This window comes from Taudactylus pleione, unplaced genomic scaffold (assembly GCF_031769625.1).
Source record: "Taudactylus pleione unplaced genomic scaffold, aTauple2 ptg000547l, whole genome shotgun sequence".
In the NCBI taxonomy this organism is placed as follows: domain Eukaryota; kingdom Metazoa; phylum Chordata; class Amphibia; order Anura; family Myobatrachidae; genus Taudactylus; species Taudactylus pleione.
Genome location: NW_028284949.1, coordinates 202,575 through 224,708, shown reverse-complemented (window position 1 = coordinate 224,708; position 22,134 = coordinate 202,575). Strand labels below are relative to the sequence as shown.

General features: G+C 45.9%; 1 protein-coding gene across 1 annotated transcript in view; it reads left to right on the top strand.

Moving 5' to 3' along the window:
• The window catches only part of LOC148500718 (NACHT, LRR and PYD domains-containing protein 12-like), a 147,575-nt gene extending 125,802 nt beyond the window's left edge, over window positions 1-21,773 (top strand). Inside the window, exons 11-13 of the mRNA XM_088451439.1 lie at window positions 4,122-4,292; window positions 8,432-8,602; window positions 21,315-21,773. Of these exons, the coding sequence (XP_088307565.1) occupies window positions 4,122-4,292; window positions 8,432-8,602; window positions 21,315-21,477 (505 nt within the window). The 3' untranslated portion in view covers window positions 21,478-21,773. The remainder of the gene's footprint in view (window positions 1-4,121; window positions 4,293-8,431; window positions 8,603-21,314) is intronic.
• The last annotated feature ends 361 nt before the right edge of the window (window positions 21,774-22,134 follow it).

Genomic DNA, 22,134 nt, shown 5'->3' with positions numbered 1-22,134 from the left:
CTTTGCCGCATACAAAATGTTGGCCAAGGAAAAGAGAAGAAAGGGCCCACATTTAGGTTGTGGAGCCACAGTTTGGTTACCAACCAGGAACATTCATCTCTGGGTACCCTCTGTGAAACTTGCTCCTACTAACATCGGTTCTTTTCAAAGTTCCCAGGTTATCAATTTAGTGGCATTTCAGTTGAAATGACCAGACACTCTGAGGATCCTCAGTGTGTCCCACATCTCACTACTAAAACCACTTAGCAGCAAATACTCCTCCTAGGGCACACCACCATCACCAGTTGTAATGTCATCCTAGGAGCACTAAATCAAGCAGGTTTTCGATATCGACAGACACAAAGGCACCCTTCAATATCTGAAGGGACACACTCTGGAGGAATGAATCTAGGTGGGGGCATCAGATGTCCATGCTCAAGAGGCTAACAGGAAATCCCTCAGGAAGTTCCAGTGGCAACCCTTTAAAGGGGGTACTGGCAGTACCGGCAGTCATGGAAACCACTGCCCTGCCTCCAACAATCAGCAGGTCATTGATTGCAGGCCTCCCCAATTAGAATCATAGAAACATAGAATTTCACAGCAGAACCACTTGGCCCATCTAGTGTGCCCCATTTTTAAACATATTGTTACCTCAACCCTTATTGATCCTTACTTCTTCTGAAGGATATCCTTATGTCTATTCCAAGCATGTTTAAATTGCTCTACTGTCTTAGCCTCTACCACCTCTGATGGGAGGCTATTCACTTGTACACTACCCTTTCTGTGAAGCAAGTTTTCCTCAAATTTCCCCTGAACCTACTACCCTCCAGTTTCAGAACATGTCCTCTTGTTCTAATACTTCTCTTTCTTTGAAGATAGTCTCCTTCCTTTACCTTGTTAAAACCCTTTATATATTTGAACGTTTCTATCATGTCCCCCCTTTCCCTTCTCTGTTTCAAACTATACATATTAAGATCTTTTAGTCTTTCCTGGTACTTTTTGTGGTGTAGACCTTGCACCATTTTAGTTGCCCTTCTTTATACAGTCTCTAATGTATTAATATCCTTCTGGAGATATGGCCTCCAGAACTGAACACAGTATTCGAGATGAGGATGTACCAATGACCTATACAGTGGTATTATCACTTCTTTCTTTCTGCTACTGATTCCTCTCCCTGTGCAACCAAGCATCTGACTTGCCTTCCTCATTACCTTGTTACAATGTTTGCTTGCCTTTAAGTCACCTGAAATAGTGACTCTTAGGCCCTCATTCAGAGCCGCTCGTTAGCGGCAGTACGCTCGTTCCGAGCGATGTTTGCACATCTGCGCATGCGTACGCTTTTTAGTACGCATGCGCGAACCAGTCAGTGCGGCCGAAAATCCTTTGTACGCTATATAGCGAGTGCCTGCTATTTTGAGTGACAGAATGAGGCGTATGTGGGTGGTAACAGGGGAAGGTGCTTGAAAATGGGGAGTGGAGATCCGAACGCAGGCGTGCTTAAAGGTCAAAACGGGCGTTTTATGGGTGTGTATATTTAAAACAGCAGCGTCATTGACCACGTCACTGGGTTATTTTATAGCCAGAACTGCACGCAAATTTGTGGTAGCAAACACCAACCACAAGAATAGCGAGCAGTTCATACGCTGGTCGATGTACTCGATTAATCTAATAAATAGCGGACATGACGTAGGATGCGTGCGGCCAGGGGGCGTTTTTAACAAATAAACGAGCGTATGTTTTGCTCGTTCGTTCAGACTTAGAGGTGTGAACAGACTGCAATGTGCGTACGGATCATTTGAATAGCCACCCCTTGTTTTTAAACGAACGACCGCAAATAGCGTCCGGCTCTGAATGAGGGCCTTAGATCCCTTTCCTCTTCAGTAGTTTTCATTATAGTGCCATTAATACTATATTTAGCCTTTGGATTTTTGAAACCCAAGTGCATGATCTTGCATTTTTTGGCATTAAACTGTAGTTGCCACGTTCTTGATCATACCTGTAGTCTACCTAGATCATCAATCATTTGTTTTACCTCTCCTGGTGTATCTATCCTGTTGCATACCTTTGTGTCATCTGCAAAAAGGTATAGTTTCCCTTCAATACCATTTGCAATGTCCCAAATAAATATATTAAAAAGCACTGGTCCAAGTACAGATCCCTGAGGTACTCCACTAGTAACATTTCCCTTTTGACACTGCACTCCATTTATTACAACTCTGTTTCCTATCCTGCAGCTTTGATCTTATCCATTGAACTATCTTTGTATCCAATCCCATGCTTTCCAGTTCATTTAACAGTCTGCAATGTGGAACAGTGTGAAAAGCCTTACTAAAGTCTATATAAGCTATATCTATGGCCCCCTTTATCTATTCCCTTAGTCACCCATTCAAAAAGTCAATAAGATTTGTTTGACATGATCTCCCCCCAGTAAATCCAAGGGTGTTTGGGATCCTGCAAATTGTAGAGATGACATTAACACCTCTCTCAGGTGTTACCACTAACTTCCAGCACATATGACTCACGCGGGTATTCACCCAGGGCCTGCATTAGCTTTCTCTGTGCTCAGCGCAATCCTGTGACCAGCGCAATCCTGTGCTGCACTGCCACGCTGCTTCCCCTTCCCTGTCAGATGGGCAATGGTGAGTTCAGGCAGGACTGCGCCGTTTAGGCTATGGTGCCCTGGGTGATGGCCCTGATATCCTGTGATTAGAGCCACCACTGGAATCACTCATCAGCCAGCCACTATAAAAACCTCAGTGCACTCCTCCAGTGCCTGAGTATCAATTGTGTTCTACGTAGGTGCTGCCACTTCAGAACTATACTCTCCAGTATAGTTCTCTTTCAGTGTTGTTTAAAGTCTAGTGTAGTTTCCTTGACAGCAACACCTCCTTATCTGCATTTCCATCCACAGTGTTTTCAAGCATAGTGCTCATACCAGCTAAGTACTCTGTTGCTTTCACAGCGAGAACCAACTACACTGGGCCATGACATGGGCCCTAAATGAGTAAAGTCCATATCTTCATACTGGAAGTCCAGTGGGGGTGGATCTGTGCCAGGATATTTGTTGTGCTAATTCCACTTGCTTGCATTTATCATCTGTGTATGTGTACTCTGTAACACTTACTGTCTGTTTTTATCTCCAGGGTTATTGCAATATTCTCCATGTATCTCATTACATGCTAACTGCAGTGCCTCTAATTGCTTGATATGTGCTGTTCCCCCAGTGCCAGCACATCCATGCTTCTTATTGCATGCTACACAATGTTCCCACAGTACCAGCACATTCATGTATCTTGTTACAGGCTATGTGCTGTCCAAACAGTGCCAATACCTCTGTATACCCTACTTCACACTATGTGCTGTACAAACAGTGCCAACGCATCTGTATACCTTTTGGTGGAATCGGTACGATATACCGATAGTAGGGATGGCTCGGTCAATAGACTGACAGCTGCATCCCGATGCTTACAATCCTGACAGGGGAACAGTAAGTACAGTTCCCCTGCTGTATTCACCTCCACCCCTAACCCTCTTTTCCTGTACCCTAACACTAAGCCTCCCTGCCTGCACCCTGACCCTCCTGGTAAGTTCCTAACCCTCTCCCTTAGTGTCTAACCCTAACCTCCCCCTGTTGGTGCCTAATCCTAACCCTCCTGTCTGAAGCCTAACTCTAACTTCCCCCTCAGACTAACCCTAACATGGGGTGCCAAAACCTAACCACCCCATGGCTATCACCTACCCGGCCCCGCTATACTTAGGATGCTGGCTATCTGGATTCCGTCACCAGTCTTCTAAGGCTGATCAGGATTCTGGTGCTGGGATTTTGGCACTGACATCCCGGCCATGGGTATGTTAACCATATTCTTTTTTGGCACCCTACCAAAAACCCACACTTTTTGTACTCGGTTGTACCTTTGACATTGTTTACACTGTGTTAAACACCTCTGGGTATTCTGAGGCTACCATCTCTCAGAGTATCACAGCTATACCTTTTTCTGTGTGTTCTCCTGTAGAAGGAAAATCCCAAGGCTTCATATAAGGCTTGATAAAAACTTAGGAAATGTGTTGGCAAAATCTCATGCTATTGTGAGGCTGTAAAATGATAAGAAATGACCTAATGCAGTTCCCTCATCTCTCATCAGGTTACGGGGCTGTGGTCTGACCTCCTCCTGCTGTTATGATCTCCGCCCTGTTATTACTACAAATCGCTCTCTGACCAGACTGAACCTGTCACGTAATACTCTAGAGGACTCTGGAATAAAATGTCTGTGTGAGGGACTGAGACATCCGGCCTGTGCCCTACAGGATCTTACGTAAGATCTGTCTCAGTGATAATATAACTGTTCTCTCAGTACAAGTCATAGACTACACAAGTCACAAACACAGGAAAAAAGTTACTGGACCTTCTCTTATGCTATCTGAGTATATGTTTATGAACTGTTATTTTATTCATTGCTAAGCTACAACCATTGCTTTGTTTTAATTAGAGATGAGCGGTTCGGATTCTGCGGAATCCGAACCGCTCCGAACATTGGGGATCCGAGTCCCCCGAACCCTGTTCGGGTGTTCACCGCCTGACTCGGATCCCCGTTTGGGGCCAAACGGCGGCCGCCTGATGTCGGATTCTCACTAGAGAATCTGACATCAGGGCTCCTATTGTGTAGGGCGCTCTGCCCTACACAGACACAAACACACAGCCGCCAGCGGCAGCTGTGTGTTTGTTACAGCAGCCAATGAGAATTACACAGACTCTCATTGGCTGCTGCACGGAGGGAGCCGGCTGGAGCTCACACATGCGGTTTAATGTGAATAAGATTGTGCACTGTGACTCCTTGGGCCGTAGCCCACTATGTATACAAGTACTGTGATTCTGCTGGCCGTACCCCACTGGGTGGGTGCACTACTTTTCATTTCTGCCACTGCTCTGTGGCAATGTGTCATAGATGTGCTTTATACTGTGGTGTATGTGTCGTTGTGCCGCTGCTTTGTCGCTTAGTAATAGTAACCAGTCAGCTCACTGCAACCTTTGGCCAATAATGTTGAAAACAATATTATAAGCTGTGATATGGTCTAAATTGACTGGACATTAATGTTATTGAGGTTAATAATACTCTAGGAAGAAAAAAAAAGACCAATTTATGTGATTTTAGCTTTTTTTGTAAATTTTTGTAAAAAAATCCAAATCCAAATCCAAAGCCAGTCACCGCAGTTTGGCAAATCCAAATCCAAAGCCGGACGACGAATTAGAACCAAATCCAAATCCGGCAAAAATGGTCCGGCGCACATCCCTAGTTTTAATATAATTTTTGTTACTTAAAACTATTTTTTTCATGGACATTCACACTCTCGTTACGTACTTCCCATGCTGGTCCTGAGTCCATGACATCATGATGTCGCACAGAGGGCACATGGCCACCAGCACCAGGAAGTGCAGTAGTTACTGGAGCATCCTCTAAATATAATGCCACCCACAGCTTTAGCGAGCGGCCAGGTGATGGTCGCGATGGTCGCGACCATTGCGACCACGGGCTTGCAATGAGACCCATGTGGTAGGGTCTCGTCCATCGCAAGCCCCAGCGAGCTTCCGGCTCTAATAGAGCCGGAAGCTCACTACTGAGGCCAACCCCCAAACAGCAGGCATTCCTACGGGAATACCTCCATTTGGCCAGCCACCCCCCCTGCCCGCCTCCAAAATGGGGTGAGCTGGCACCCTTTTTGGTGCCAGACCTGTAGGAATGGAGCACCCATCGCTGGCCAGGTCTTGTGCATGCGCACGCCGAAGCTGGCTCCGGCATGCGCAGTGGGGGACCATCAACCTGCTTGCGAGCGCTGTGTGCTCGCAAGCGGGTCTGAACCAGGCCCAGAGGCCCTGGTGCAGCTTCTGAAGGAATAGATAGGCTGTTCCGTCTGTGCAGATATGGTAATGCAGCCAGGGGCATCATGCCTCCTGCTGCATTACATATTCAAGCTGCATTGTCCAGCACAGCATCGGATACTCTGCGGACCATTGGCTGGCTGAGGTAACCCATGGGGTCATGCAGCTGGCCGTCGCAGCTGCGAGGAAGAGTCCAGGAAATCTCTGTCAGCCAACGGAGATCTTGGCCTCTACCCTCCCCCCAACAGTGGTGATATGCCTTCATTTTGGGTAACAGAGGCTGTCGCTGCCCCCTGCCTCCAAATGGCACAAATGGCAGCAGACTGTCAATCACTGACAGTCTGCTGCCAGTTTACGTGCGGGCTCACACATCCGTTCTGCACATGTGCAGAATGGGTCAGGCACCTGCGCAGATTCCCGATCATCTTTACTGCTGAATTAGGCTCCGAGTTCTGACCCGGTGTCTATATTACACAGGCACGGCCATCTAATAGTATCTAATGGCACATGCACGCAGAGGGGTGGACCACAACCAGCCTGCCTGGGAAGGGATCAGGAGATCCTCTCGGGTGGTACTATAGCAATATCCAGTGGTGATATCCTGTGAGAACCAAATCCCCCACTATGTGCAGTGGCAGTTCCTACCTTCCATCTGTGACTGCTATGCAGAAGTGGCTTCCCAATGCATGGGCTTTCTGCTAATCATACTTCAGAAAGACAGTTCTCGGTTGAGGAGTTTGCCCTCCCTAGGACTGCCAGTCTGGATTGCCATTAGCAGATAGGGCACTTTGAATGAGAAGCCTGGGGGTAAATTTACTAACGTTCAATTTGGTATTCAATTTTATGAATCAATAAAATCGACTGAAATCGAATTTAAATTGAACTACAAAATCCCTTAAATTCATCATTACTAATATTCGATTTTGCATTTGATTTTCAAATCGAATTCAATTTTGGTCGATTTTAAGGGCTTTAATGTTCAGTTTATGAAATCCCTTCAAAATTGAACCTTAAATCCACAATAAAAATTCATGCAAAATCAAACTGAACTTCCTCATCACTTCCTATTGGGCCAAATGCAGTAGCGGCTCCAGGCACGGGCAAGCTGGTCCGTCGCCCGGAGCACCACTTTATCCGGAGGGCGCAGGAAACTCCCACCCTTCCTCCCAGCGGTAGAGGAAATATGTAAGCTCAGTGGGTGGGAGCGGAGAAGGGAAGGGGCAGCAACTCAATGCAGTGCTGGGCCTAGCGCCAGCCCTGGCCAACTGTATCACATGCACACTAATTACCAGGGGAACAAATTTGAAACACTTGGGCACACTCTAGAAAAGTGAAAGTGATTTATAATTTCTTTATAAATATAATATGCCCATCTTAAATATATATATATATATATATATATATACACACCATTACATATAGATATGTTTATGTGAGTGTGTGTGTATATATATATATATATATATACACTGTATACATGTGTATTTTTTTAAAACATTTTTTTTGTACGCCTAGCCATGTCAGCTGAACCCCACCATGGTGGGGGGGGCTGTGGGCAACTTTGCTATGGGGCTCCCAAAGAGCTACTGTAGTTACGCCCCTGATACCGCAGATAGGTGCACAGCATAGCATAGCCTCGAACAGCCATTATTCCTACAGCCAGACTGCCCCACATGCTTTTGGGAACTTTTAATGGCATCACAGTCAATTTCCAGCCAATAGAATGGTGTTTATAAGCTCAAATCAACTGTCTCATTCTATTCATTTGGGGATTTAAAAGTCGATTTTGAGTTCAATTTACGTTCGAGTTGCAAATCAAATGTTAGTAAATGAAGCGATCCTATACTCAACTATGGGAAAACATTGATGTTTTGCCTATATTCCATTTTGAGTGAAATTCTGTTTTCTGTTCGATTTGACATTCAATTTTGGCTTTAGTAAATCTCCAATATCAAAATCTAATGGAAATCTAACCAAAATCAAATGGCAAATTGAACAGAATCCAAAATCGATCTTTAGCAAATATATACCCTGCTCTGATTTTATTATAGCTGTCCTATTCAGTTTTTTTGCAGCCCCTGGCTTGTTTGTGGGGTTTTTTTTCCTGTTCCTGGCAAAGGAATGAACTTCTGAGTTCTGACCCGGGGTCCTTATTGTGCAGGGGCAGCTATCTAATGGCACATGCTCACAAACATATTAATGAGAGGAAGGAGGGGAGGACCACCTGGGAAGGGATCAGGAGATACTTCTCCATTGTACTTTAGCTATATCCTATGGTGTTAGCATCTGGAGACAAGCTACAAAAAGTTTGTGCTTGATAAATAAATAGCAGTCCCCGTTAGTTTGCAGTCTCAACTGTGTTAGTTTGCAAAATGCTGGAGATATCTTTAATATTTCCTGTGTTAGGTTGGTGTTAAATTGCCTCATTACTTAGATTTTTACCTTAATCATTTGGAAACAGATATTTTTGCATGATGTAGGTCTTGATACAAAGTTAGTAATTGATGACATCAGGCTGAGTGTGAGGCTGTAATATTAAAAGAAATTACATAATGCAGATCCCTCATCTCTCATCAGATTATATAGCTGTGGTCTGACGTCCTCCTGCTGTGATGATCTCCGCTCTGTTATTACTACAAACCGCTCCCTGACCAGATTGAACCTGTCATACAATGCTCTGGAGGACTCTGGGATAAAACATCTGTGTGAGGGACTGAGACATCCAGACTGTGCCCTACAGGAGCTTATGTAAGAATTGTCTCAGTGTTATTATAACTGCTCTCAGTCAATGGCGTTACTAGGGAGGTTGCAGGCCGCACCGGGTGACACCATCCAAGGGGGTGAAACCAAATACCAGTGCTGCTCTGCTATATTGGTGTCACCCCATTGGATGGTGTCAGCAAGCAACCACACTGCAAGGAGAGGCTGTGGTCTGCCCTCAACAGCTGCCGGAGCTCTGGGTAAGCCCAGTGTTTGCCAAGAATGGGGGGCATGACATGCTGTCATGCACCCAAGATTGGCACACTTAAGGGGGCATGGCTTCATGGAGCTTCAGACCACAGCCGCACCAGTTGTCACTCAGTACAAGTCATAGACCACACTAAGCACAGCCACAGGAAATTAGCTGCTGAAGCTTCTCTTATGTTATCTGAGTATATTTTATGGAACAATTTATTCTATTTATTATTAAGATACAACCATTGCTTTATTTTAATATAATTTTTCTTCTTCAGGGTCCATATGCTTCACAGGGAGACCTTAGGGTGTAGGTGATGGCATGGGCACCACGCAGTTAATTTTTCTCTCCCAAGATGCACCGGGCCACTCTCTCTATACCCCGCCCCCGAGCCAGAGACACCTCAGCTTTGTTTGGTGCCTGGCCGGAGTCTGGTCACTGTAACGCAGTGGGGGCTATTTTACAGCCCCAGAATTTTTTTTTATTTTAACAAGAACTGTCCATTGGACATCCGTGTTGCCACTCTGTCACCTCGCCGGGCCGTGACCCCAGTATTGATCTGGGGATGGCGGCGGGACCCCGAGGTCTGTGCTAGCCAGACCTCGCGGGACTCACTGACTGCAGCCAGATCTACGGGGAGCAGGTAAGGCGGATCACCACTTGCAGTGATCCGCATGTTGCAGTCCTTTCCCCCGGGTCTCTGGGGACAGACAGGGGATGACGGCAAGTGGAGCTAAACCACCAGGGACCTTATGTTGAGCGGGAACCAGCATTCCACTGGTTAATTGCCGGCCATGGGAGAAAGCTTTCCCTGTTACAGCAGCTCCTCCCCTCAGCTCAGCGCGTCTTCAGCTTAGGTCTGGCATGTCTGCAGCAATACTCCTCCCACGGGCATGCCCAGTCTGAGGTCTCTGGTGGCCATTTTCTCTATCTGGCTTGTCGCAGCTCCCTCAGGACGTCGCCAAGCACGGTCCCCCTATGTACCTCTCCTCCTGGTCAGCGTATGTAGCACTATATCCTACCAGACAATGAGTCTGTGTAGTTGATCTGTAGTGCCATTGTGCAGGTGTTTCTGCATTGTATGTGACTTGTGTTAATGCTGTCTGTATTTTTTTACTGTCGAGTATATTACTATACCTTTCCTCATTTATCCTGCCCTTACAGTACTGGGTGTTGTCAGGGTGGTTATATTACCTCACATTTATAAGAAATATATTTGTGTGGTTGGTCAAATATCAAAGTACATCTCCTAGCCATTATGTCTGACAATGAGGATGATGTGCACACTGCTGCACCCACTCTGCTGTCATGTAAGAGTTGTGCTGCAAGTTTGGGTGAGGGAGACATGGTGCAGGATGGATTATGAGTCAAGTGTTATAGACCTCCAGGCCCCTCTGTTGTCTCAGTGCCGGTGCAAGAACCCCCTTGGGCTTAATTTGCTCAGGCACTCACGTCCATGGCAGGACATTGGGCAGTACCCACTGCTTTTCCCCCTATGGGTTTCCCGCAGCAGTCGGGTTTTCCCTCACAGGGACTGCCTCAACAGGTTGCTACGGTAAAGGCACTGTCTGTACCTCCACCATGGATGGATGCTCTGTCTACCACAGCACAGAACCTGGCGGCCATCTCTACTGCCCTCCAGGCTATGTTACAGGGTGATAATTCCCCTAGACCTGCTAAACGGCACATGATTTCACCTCCGTCCATGTTATATGACTGTGACACTGATGACGGAGAAGTTGTTTATGTCTCTGACTCAGAGCCCTCTTCTCAGGAAGTGGAGTTTAGGTCAAAGATCAATATTCAAGCTCTAATTAGGGCGGTACGTGAAGCCTTAGTTATAGAGGAGGACGAATTACCAGCTCCTTGGTCCAAACATGCTTTATTCAAGGATATAAAGGTTTCTTCTGCTGAGTTTCCTTTATCTGATAAGCTAGTGGATCATATGGCGGTAGCTTGGCGTTCACCTGGAAAGAGATACCAGCCTCAAAGATGTCTGGTCTTCTGTTACCCCTTTCCTGAGGAACACTGTTCCAAATGGGAATCACCCCCTGTGGTGGTTCTTATGTTACGCTCTTAATCAAAAGTGCTACTCTGCCTATGCCATCCATATCTTCCCTAAATGAGGCTACAGATAGGAAGGTAGAGGCTATGGCTATCTCATGGGTGGCCAGGGCAATGGAATTTTGGGCAGACTCCTTGGAGGATTCCTTTTCTATGGATGTTCCAGGAGATCAAGTAACTCTAGTAGGTAACCTCCTTTATGCAGCTGCATGCATTAATGAGGCTGCTTTGGATGTGAGCCTTTTGACTTCCAGAATTTCGGCTGCTGCAGTATCAGCTCACCATTACTTGTGGCTGTGCTCCTAGAGAGTGAACGCTGATTCCAAGAAGGGTTTAGAAGGTCTTCCTTATAATGGTAAAATCTTGTTTGGGCCTGATTTAGACAAGATTGTTGACACATTGGCAGTGGCTAAGTCTGCATGTCTGCCTTCTGCACATATGCCTTCAGGGGCTCGGGCCTCATCCTTTCGGTCCTATGGGCCCCAAGGAAAGCCTAAGGGTCAGCCCTTTCCTAGACAGTCAACAAAAAGGCTACCAGACCCAGGAAACAGGCATGGAGTTCTCGACATCTGGTGTCTAAGTCCCAAGGTGGGAGGCCGCCTTCTTCAATTTTCCCAGTACTGGGGTCATACCACCACAGACACTTGGGTAAGAGAAGTGGTCTCTCAAGGGTACGCCCTTTCATTTCGCAGAAGACCTCCCCACCAGTTTTTCTGCACAGGCCCTCCTTCAGACAAGGAACAGAGCTTACAGATCCAGAAAGCCATACAATCCTTGCTCCAAGCAAGGGTCATAGTGCCATTCTCATTGCCTCAATGAGGGACGGGTTATTACTCCACTCTATTTCTGGTTCAGAAGCCGAATGGCTCTCATCGGCCTATCCTCAATCTCAAGTCCCTGAACAAGTTTCTCAGGGTACCTCAGTTCAGGATGGAAACTCTACGCTCCATCATACTGGCTATGGAACCTGGGGATTTTATGGTATCACTGGTTATTCAGGATGCATACCTGCATTTACGAATTACACCCTCTCACCAGCGTTATCTCTGATTTGCTATACAACAACAGCATTTCCAGTTTTGGGCTCTGCCTTTTGGCCTATCTACTACACCTCGGGTGTTTACCAAGGTTATGGCTATCATGGTGGCCCATCTGCAGGGACAGGGTGTCTGACTGCTACCATACCTGAATGACCTCCTGTTGTTAGCAGGGTCTCCAGAAGTACTTCACCAACATCTGTAGCTTACAATTTCTGTTCTACAGACTCACGGGTGGTTAATCAATTGGAAGTAGTCATCACTGATTCCATCACAAAGGATGCTCCATCTGGGAGCACTGTTGGATTCCCAGCAGCAGAGGATTTTCTGACAACATAATAGATCTCCAATTTGCAGGTGCGACTATGCAGATGTCTCCACAGTAGCCGGTTGTCAGTTCAGTCAGTGATGCAGGTTCTGGGATCCATTGTGTCGACATTCAACATGGTGGAGTATGCACAGTTCCATTCCAGGCCTCAGCAGAAACTGATCCTCACCAGGTGGAATGGGTTACCACATCAGATATAAGCACAGACAATGGTGCTATCTCCGGAGGTACATCTATCCCTATCCTGGTGGTTGAAGACAGATCACCTCACCAAAGGGCACCCCTTTTGGATTCCGGACTCTGGATAATTCTGATGAATGCCAGTCTCAGGGGTTGGGGCACAGTGACAGGTCCACACTCTTTTCAGGGTCATTGGACAGCAGAGGAATCTGCCCTGCCAATCAACATATTGGAGCTTCGGGTGGTCTTCAGGGCCTTCCAGCTAGCCAGACACATACTTCATGGAAAACTCATGCAGGTTCAGTCAGACAATGCCACGACGGTGGCTTACATCAACCATCAAGGAGGAACTCAAAGTCAGGTGGCAATGACAGAGGTCTCATGCATTCTGACATGGACGGAAGGCCATTTCCCAGCGATATCAGCAGTGTTCATTCTGTGAGTTCTCAACTGGGAAGCAGACTTCCTCAGCCATCACGACGTGCATCCAGGGGAATGGTCTCTTCACCAAGAGGTGTTTCAACTCCTAGTGGGGCCTTCCAGAAGTGGATCTCATGGCCTCTAGACTCAATAACAAACTACCAAGCTATGGGTTCAGGACAAGAGATGCCGGGGCACTCCTGGTTGACGCTCTGTCAGTAAAGTGAACTTTCCAGTTTGTGTACCTGTTTCCTCCAGTCTCCCTGCTTCCTCGGGTCATTTGAAAGTTCAAACAAGAGGGAGGAACAGTCCTGCTGGTGGCTCCAGCATGGCCCAGATGGCATTGGTACTCAGATCTTCAGAGTCTCTCCATCAACACTCCATTGCTGTTGCCTCAACGTCTGTACCTGTTATCTCAAGGTCCTTGCCATTACCAGGATCTGGGTCATCTGTCTTTGATGGCATGGCTCTTAAGACTTCCCTCTTAAGTTCCAAATGTTTCTTCAGCTCTGTGGTCAGTACCATGCTCAGAGCACGTAAGCCAGCCTCTGCTCGAATATACTGTATCACAGAGTGTGGCATACCTATTTTCAGTGGTGTCGTCCCAGAGGTTATGACCCTCTGGTGTTTAGGATAAATAGGATTTAGGCTTTCCTTCAAGCGGGTTTGGATCTTGGTCTCCGCTTAGCCTCACTGAAGGTGCAAGTTTCAGCTCTATCAGTTTGGTTTCAATGTAGGATTGCTCCACTACCGGATATTCGTACTTTCCTACAAGATGTCCTTCGGATTCAGCCTCCCTTTGTCCCTCCTGTGGCTCCTTGGGATTTTGCTGTTGTCCTTAAAGCTCTCCAGAGCCCTCCATTTGAACCACTGGCCTCAGTGGATTTCAAATGGTTTTGGCCATAGCTTCGGCCAGAAGGATGTCAGACTTAGGGGCGCTCTCCTGTCACTCCCCATTTCTGATGTTTCGCCAGGACAGGTTGGTTCTTCAGACTCACCCTGGGTTCCTTCCTAAGGTGGTCTCTACTCTCCACATTAATGAGGAAATTATTGTGCCGGCCTTTCAATCCCCAGACCTCTCGGCAGGCGAGGCCTCATTGGATGTGGTATGTGCTCTCAGGATTTATGTGGACTGTACCAGTTTCCTTCCGAAATCAGACTCCTTGTTTGTCCTCTACGGTTTTCACAAGAAGGGATGGCCAGCAAATAAACAGATACTGGCTATGTGGATTCGTATGATGATATCTGAGGCTTACACTCAAGAGGTCCTTCTTGTTCCACCTTCTGTTACTGCTCATTCTACTTGGTCTGTGGGTCCATCGTGGGCAGCTTGCCGTGGCACCTCAGCTGTTCAGCTTTGTAAGGTGGCCACATGGTCTTCTGTCCAGACCTTTTTAAGGTTCTATGCATTCGATACTTTTGCTTCTCAGGATGCTTCCTATGGGCACCGGATTCTCCTGTCAGCTCAGGAGCATCCCCACCCTTAAAGGCCTGCTTTGGGACATCCCCAAAGTCTCCCTGTAGAGCCTATGGACCCTGAAGAAGAAAATGAGAGTTATGGTAAAACTTACCTTTGTTATCTCTTTCTTGGAAGGACATAGGGTCCACAGGGCACCCACTCTGATGCTCCTAGCTTCAGATGGGTTTCACTCTTGTCATCGGTTTTTCCATCTCCTTCTATATGAGAATGTGATTCCAGACTTCCTTCTCTCTTTTATCCACCTCTGGCCTTTGGCTTATTATGAACTGAGGTGCCTCTGGCTCAGGGGCGGGGTATAGGGAGAGTGGCCCAGTGCATCCTGGGAGAGAAAAATTAACTGCATGGTGCCCGGATCTCGAAGCCATCACCTAACCCCATCACCTAACCCCAAGGTCTCCCTGTGGACCCTATGGACTTTGAAGAAATAGAGTTAACAAAGGTAAGTTCTTACCATATCTCTAATTTTTACTTCAGAACAAGTTTATTGCATAGGTTATTAGCCTGTTATTACTAGTTATATTTTAAATTCTGGACATTTTTCTGACTATATATGACAATATCGTCCAAGTATGCTGCAGCATAATTCTGATGAGGAAGAAGCACCCAGTCCAGTTTTCAACTTAGAGAGGCCCAACAGAGTAGAAAAAGCAGTTTTCTTTCTAGGTTTCTCTATCAACTCAATCTGCCAATATCCTTTTGTAAGATCAAGGGTAGAAATATATCTGGCCAAATCTAATCTATCAAGCAGGTCTTCAACACTTGGCATTGGGTAGGCATCAAATTTGGACACTACTTTAACTTTGCAGACACTACTTTAACTGGGGCTACACCAGTTGCTAGACAACTCCTCAATTACCATTAAACTGAAACATATTTTGTACTTCCTTGATTACCTGCAATGGTTTTTTTCTTGGAAGCCTATAGGGTCTTTGTCGAATTACTACCCCTGATGGAGTTACAATGTCATGTAAGACTAAATTGGTCCTCTCAGGTTTATCAGAAAAACAACTCTTTTACAAGGCTCCCCAAGGGAGGCTTTAGCTTGTCTGATTCCAAAGGTTCAAGTGGGGTTGAAAAACCCCATGTGACTGGGGAATCTGTGGACCAAGGTCACTATGGCCATTACAAAGGTCTACAAAAAAAACCCTTTTGTCCTTCCATGCTTTCAACAGGTTAACATGGTAGATCTGCCTACCTCTACTTTGCCAACCTTTCTAACTAATTCAAATGACCCTTGCCACTTTTCTAGTAATTTTGCTTTCCTGAGTAGGCAACAACTAAAGGACTTTATCCCCAGGTGAAAAAACTTGAGAAGTTTTTAGCCTCCTGGGCATTTGTCAAATTTTCCCAGGCCAATTGAACTAGTAGGTCTATGTGATTACGCATCTGGACTACATATTGAAGGATACTTTCACCCTCTATTAGTTTTTCTACCCATGCTTCCCGCAGGAGGTCGAGAACCCGCAGCTTCCTCCCATAAAGAAACTCAAAAGGGGCAAAGCCAGTAGAAGCCTGAGGGAACTTCCCTAATTGCAAATAACAAATAACAAATTTGGTAGAAGCTCATCCCACCTTTTTTCTGTCTCTATAAACTTCTATAACATAGACTAGTGTTTGGTTGAATCTTTCAACTAAGCCATTCATTTGAGAATGATATTCTGAGGTTCTGACAGATTTTATTTTTAATAACTTTAAAACCCCCTGCATTCATTTGGACATAAAGTTTGTCCCTTGGTCGGTAGGAATTTATTTAGGTTATCCAACCCTGGAAAACAGCTCTAATAACTTAGTCGCTACCTGTTTCACTGTAGCAACCCTTAAGGAAAATGGCTCTGGATAACGGGTATTGCATTTAGATGGTGGTTGAACCAGACCCACTAAATCCACCCCTATTTTTTCAAAGGGCACCCCTACAGTAGGGAGAGGGTCAGCGGGGCAGGAGATGGTCAGTTCACAGTTGTCTTTTGACACTCCGAGCAAGCGGAACAGAACCGTGAGACCTCAGCATAAACACCTGGCCAATACAACCGGGAGGTTATTCTCTCCACTGTCTTATCAACTAACCACCCCAAAGAACTTCATGAGCTAATACCAGAGCCTGCATTTAGAAGAACCTGGGATCACCAACTGTCATATCACCTCTCTCATTTGTTTGTGATTCTCTAGTTGATATAAAAGCTCTCTAAGAAACACAAAATGGGGATATTTTACTTCTGTTTCATGTGGCAACAGGACACCATCTACTGAAAGAACCTGTTCAAAGGCCCTTTTTAGAGCAGGATCTTCCTGTTGGGCCTTTCTTAAATCAGACTGAGGCACAAGGGAGAAGTGACAAGACCTCTTCATTAATACTACTTAATGGAACCTCAGGATTATTTCCTGTGCCACATGGATTAGTCTAGCTGCTAGACATGTCAGTGTTCCTAAACCTCTCAGCATTACCATGGACATCAGCATGCACAGGCACATTAGTAATGACAGATTCATCAGGATTATCAGACACATTCACATGAACAGGAAGATCAGCATTTACAGGCACATCTCGAGCAGTAGCATTATGGGAAAAGACCTTTTGTCCAGCAAAACATCACAAGCAAGCCAGTTTCTATAATCCCTTTACCCAAGACAGAAACAAATCAGGGGAAAAGGGAAATGTTTCTCCAAGTGTTGCTGCAGGCACTTGTTCTTCTGGCAAATCAAAAGCCCAGAAGCGAGGCCAGTCAGCACTGTGGCTGGTAACCAAGGACACACACCCACACATAGTTTGGCAGTCTTTCCCCTGATTATCAAAGGGACCATTGCAACAGGACAGGCCCGAACATCTCCATGTACACAACAGATGTGGACTAGTTCATGGGGAAACAACAACTCTGGGGACAACAAATCCCTTTATATCAGTGTTCTAGCAGTGCCACCAAACCCTCAACTAGTCTATTCCTGACTTCCACTCATACCTGTATTCTAGGTGGAAGAGGCAGGTCTCTATAGCTGTAAAGACACTGGAAAAAGATCAATATGTCTGTGGACATGCCCATTCTTGATGCTCACCTTGGCCACATGAGGAACACACTTAGCTGGAGTTATTGGGGAAGTCACCAACTCTGGACTTCCAACTTCTGGATAATGGGCAGCTACCACCTTCCCCGTAGAATGACTTCTGGGCTGAAAACCCCTCTTTACATGAATAGAAGTGCAAAGCTGTGGGTCTCATTTACCCAGAGTCATCATCTGCAAGGGATACTGGTGCCTATCCCAATCCATACATCGGGACAATGCCCACTGTGGAGACACAGAGAAATGCTGGTTTAATTAAAGAAGAAAGGTTCTCCATACCCTCTGGCACCCGCAAAGCATTTTCCACTAGCTGGACAGCAGAATCCAAATTTTCAACTCAATAAAGCTGGACCCAGTGAGCAACTTTGGCAGGTAGAATTGCAATAAACTGTTCCAGAGTGACCAACTCTACCAGCCGGGCAGAATTATGTTGGTCTGGCTGCAGCCATTTAACTGAGAATTTGGGCAGTTTCTGGGCCAGGACATGAAGCCTTCCATCAGGATCATAGGACCCAGAACTGAGGGAGAGGGTGTCATATGCAACTTGGCCTCCCCCATTAGGCCTCCCCCATTAGGGGGCAATCCATATGGCCCAGCAATCTTTGGGCCATGCTTGCAAGGTAGCAACCCTTTCAAAAGTGGTTAAAAAAGGTGTCCACATCATCTGAGGTTACCACTGCCTGCTGCTGTTTAAAGAAGTCCAACATTTGTTGCAAAATGGCTTCCATGGAAGTCTGTTTAGGATCCCTGGCACAGGACCCACTTTATTCCACTTCTGAATCTACGATGTAATGAGTAAGTTCCTGATGACCAATAGGAGACTGACATGTTGCAAACAAGTAAGCTTTTATTCCAGACTTGAAAAAGCAGAGCAAGTGTTATGGGATCTTACACAAGGCAACCACAGTTCAGGAAAATCAATTCAGCTTTTCCCTTAGAACGGGATATGTTCACCGTTACTTAGGTGACTGTCTGGACTCGGGATAGTAGGGGCTTACACGGTTATCCTAGAGCCACCAGATGTAATGCGACTGTTGTATTACTGTATAGTGTTGGCCTATAGGACTGTGTTGTGGCTTTGAGGGCCGAGATGCAGCCTTTGAGGACTGAGGTGTGGACTTGAGGGCTGAATTGCACCCCTTGAGGTGTGAGGTGTGACCTTGAGGACCAAGCTGTGGCCTTAAGTGCCGAGATGCAGCCTAGCTGGCTGAGGTGTGGCTATGATAGCTGAATTGCAGCTTGAGAGCTGAAATGTAGACAAGTTGTAATGTGGCCTTGCAGGCCGAGGTGCGGCTATGACAGGCGAGTTGCAGATTAAGAGCCATCGTGTAGACAGGCTCTGATGCGGCCTTGAGGGCTGTGGTAATAAAGACCCAGAGAGAACCGCAGCTCACAGATAAACAGATCTCATTTGGAATGAGAGTAATAGAAAAATCTCCAAAGCAGAGGGGAAAATGGACACAGATGAGCAGGAACATGACTGGCAGGAACCTGAAACACACTTCAGACATGCTATAGTGGCAAGCTGGCAATAAACCCTGCAGGCTTAAGAAAGGTTCTGAACCAATGGACAAGTATCATCCAGTATCACGTGCCGTAGTCTGGTGTCCCAGTCTCCTAGCAACAGAAGGTGTAGTCCCAGTACAGCATGTCTTTTCCCAGAAGCCAAAGTCTGGGCATGTGGCTGGTGCCCCAGAGGAGGAGAGATAACCAGAGCACAGGTATGTAACAAGGCATGCTGGTGATTTGTGACAGCATCTCCCCTTGACAAGGGATGTAGAGACTTCTCAGGAACCCAAGAATGCGCCTCTGGTCCATACCCCTTCCAGTGAACCATAAAATGTAACTGTCCTCACGAAAACCTAGAATCCAAAACTCTTGTTGAGGAGAAGAATACTGGTTAAAGCAAGGAACAGTGGAAGGTGTTATTGATTTTCAGCGTGTTGGGCAGTTTAAGCCAGAAGGTAACAGGAGTAACTAGGACCCAGCTTTTGAGAAAGCTGATGGAGCCTGATATTCTTCACAGATAACCAGACCAGCTCCCCAACTTTAAATTTACATGGGATCTGGCATCTATCTGACAGTGTCTTGGAACAAAATTAAGCTTTGAGGAGGCACTGGTGTACCTTGTTCCAGATGGAGCGGAGTCGGTAGACTGAAGAAGAAAAATTCCTGGCATTGAGTTCAAAGGAGTTCGCTCTTCTAGACCTATAGTAAATACCAGAATCCTTATCTCAGCCTCTATAGCATAACATGAATCTTTAGAAGTAGGGCACTGAAGTAACAGGAGGTCTGGTTCTGGGATTATGATCTAGGACACTGACTTCAGGGGTCATAAAAAGGGAGAGTTGTTCACACATGGCCTCTTACTGTGAGGGATATACATTTGCGAATCAGAGGAAGCATTGGATAGCTTTTGAGGTAGTGGGTTGGGCCCAATCCAGAACAGCTTTCATCTTGCCAGGATCCATGGAAAATCCATGAGAGGAGATAATATAACCAAGAAAGGAGACTTCTTTAACCTCGAATGCGCACTTCTCGAGTTTTGCGTATAAATGGTTCTCAAAAAGTCTCTGTAGGACCAGTCAGACATGATGACGGTGTTGATCCAGTGACTGGGAATAGATTAGTATATCGTCCAGGTAGACTACAGTAAATACGCCAAGAAGCTCACGGAGGACATCGTTAATTAAGTCCTGGCATTAGCAAGTCCAAATGGCATAACCAAATATTTGTAACGTCCAGAATGAGTGTTGCATGCTGTCTTCCATTCATCACCCTTTTTGATTCTGATTAAATTATATGCTCCTCGGAGATCGATTTCGGATAAAATGGTCGCATCCCATAGCTGGTCAAAAAGTACAGAGATCAATGGCAGAGGATAAGAATTTTTGACCGTAACCGTGTTGAGACCACAAAAGTCTATACAGGGTTGGAGCGAGGCAACTTTCTTCTTGACAAAGAAGAAACCTGCCCCCACAGGTGATTTAGAGGGTAGAATAGAACCTTTAGCTAAACCGTCTTGAATGTACAGTATACCTCCATGGCTTTATTCTCTGGAATAGTCAGAACATATAATCTGCCTTTAGGTAATTTAGCACCTGGTATTAACTCAATGGCACAGTCGTAAGGCCAATGTGTGGGGGGGGAAAGTATCAGCTTTTTTCTTGGAGAAAACATCTATGAAGTAATGATAAGGTACAGGTAATGCCTAGGAAACAAATGACTGAGATGGTTGTACTGCCCGGACTGGAAGGGAGAGACACCTGGATATAGAGTCAGAACCCCATTGAACGATTTTCCCTGAGGGCCATGGTGACAAAGACCCAGAGAGAACCGCAGCTCACAGATAAACAGAACTCTAGATGTTGGAATAAGAGCAATAGAGAAATCTCCAAAGCAGAAACACACATCAGATAGGCTATAGCCAGCAAGCTGGCAATGAACCTGCAGGGTTAAGAAAGGATCTGAACCAATAGACAAGTGGGGCAGGTGATTACTAGCAATCCACAGGTGAGGAGGACCAATCATCCAGTATCACATGCCGTAGTCCAGCGTCCCAGTCTCCTAGCAACAGAAGGTGTCGTCCCAGTACAGCATGTCCATTGCACAGGAGCCAAAGTCCGGCCGTGTGGCCGGCGACCCAAAGGAGGAGAAACAACTGGTACACAGGTATGTAACAAGACACGCTGGCAACTAGTGACAGTAATATTACTCTTGTGCGGGTAGACCAGTCTTTGGAAGTTTATATTGCAGGATATATCTCTGAAATCCCCTGAGTTAGGATGTTGTTAAATAGGCTTGTTAATTGAAAACAGCCATGTTTGCATGATGTAAGGCTTGATTTAAAGTGAGTAAATGTTCAGTGTTGACATCATGTTGAGTGTGTGGCTGAAAAATGATAAGAAATGACCTAATGCAGATCCCTCATCTCTCATCAGGTTACATTACTGTGATCTGACCTCCTCCTGCTGTGATGATCTCCGCTCTGTTATTACTACAAACTGCTCTCTGACCAGACTGGACCTGTCAGAAAATGATCTGGAAGATTCTGAAATAAAACTTCAGGAGTGTGTGAAGCTGAATCTGCAGCTTCAGGTGTAAAATGATTGAATTACATCCACAAGTTTGTGTTATATTCAAAAGTGCATTTATATTTGCACTAAATGGGGGTGATTAAGAGTCATGCATAATAATCCCCCCAGCAGACAATTGTGGGTCTCAGTCTGTATTCATAGATGGACGCACTCCTGTGGCTTCACCACTCTTATCCATCCGCTTGTGAGAAGCCGCAATCACTATCAGCGAGCATTCGCACCAGCGCTATCCTTGATGCAAAAGACAGATCTCTATATGCCCAGCTCAGTATTACCCACAATTCCTCCTATATGTCCACAACATGCCAGATTCAAAAGATGTGAATTGTCCGTAGTTGTGTATGGTAGGCATGGATGGCTGTGCAGTGCAAGATCTAAACACAAAATGGACATGTGGGTAGCTCTGAATCAGCCCCAATGTGATGTCTGTGTTACCTGCACCTATATATACAGTGTGTCGTGTAATGTCAGTCTTATACTGAGCGGATACATGTAAGCAGGGTCTCTCCCCATACACTTACTGTTACCTAGACCTCTGTATGACAGTACTGCTAGGCCTCCTATGTCATCTATACATACAGTGTGTGGTGTAATGTCAGTGTTATACTGAGCACATACATGTAAGCAGCGTCTCTCCCCATACATTTACTGTTACCTAGCCTTC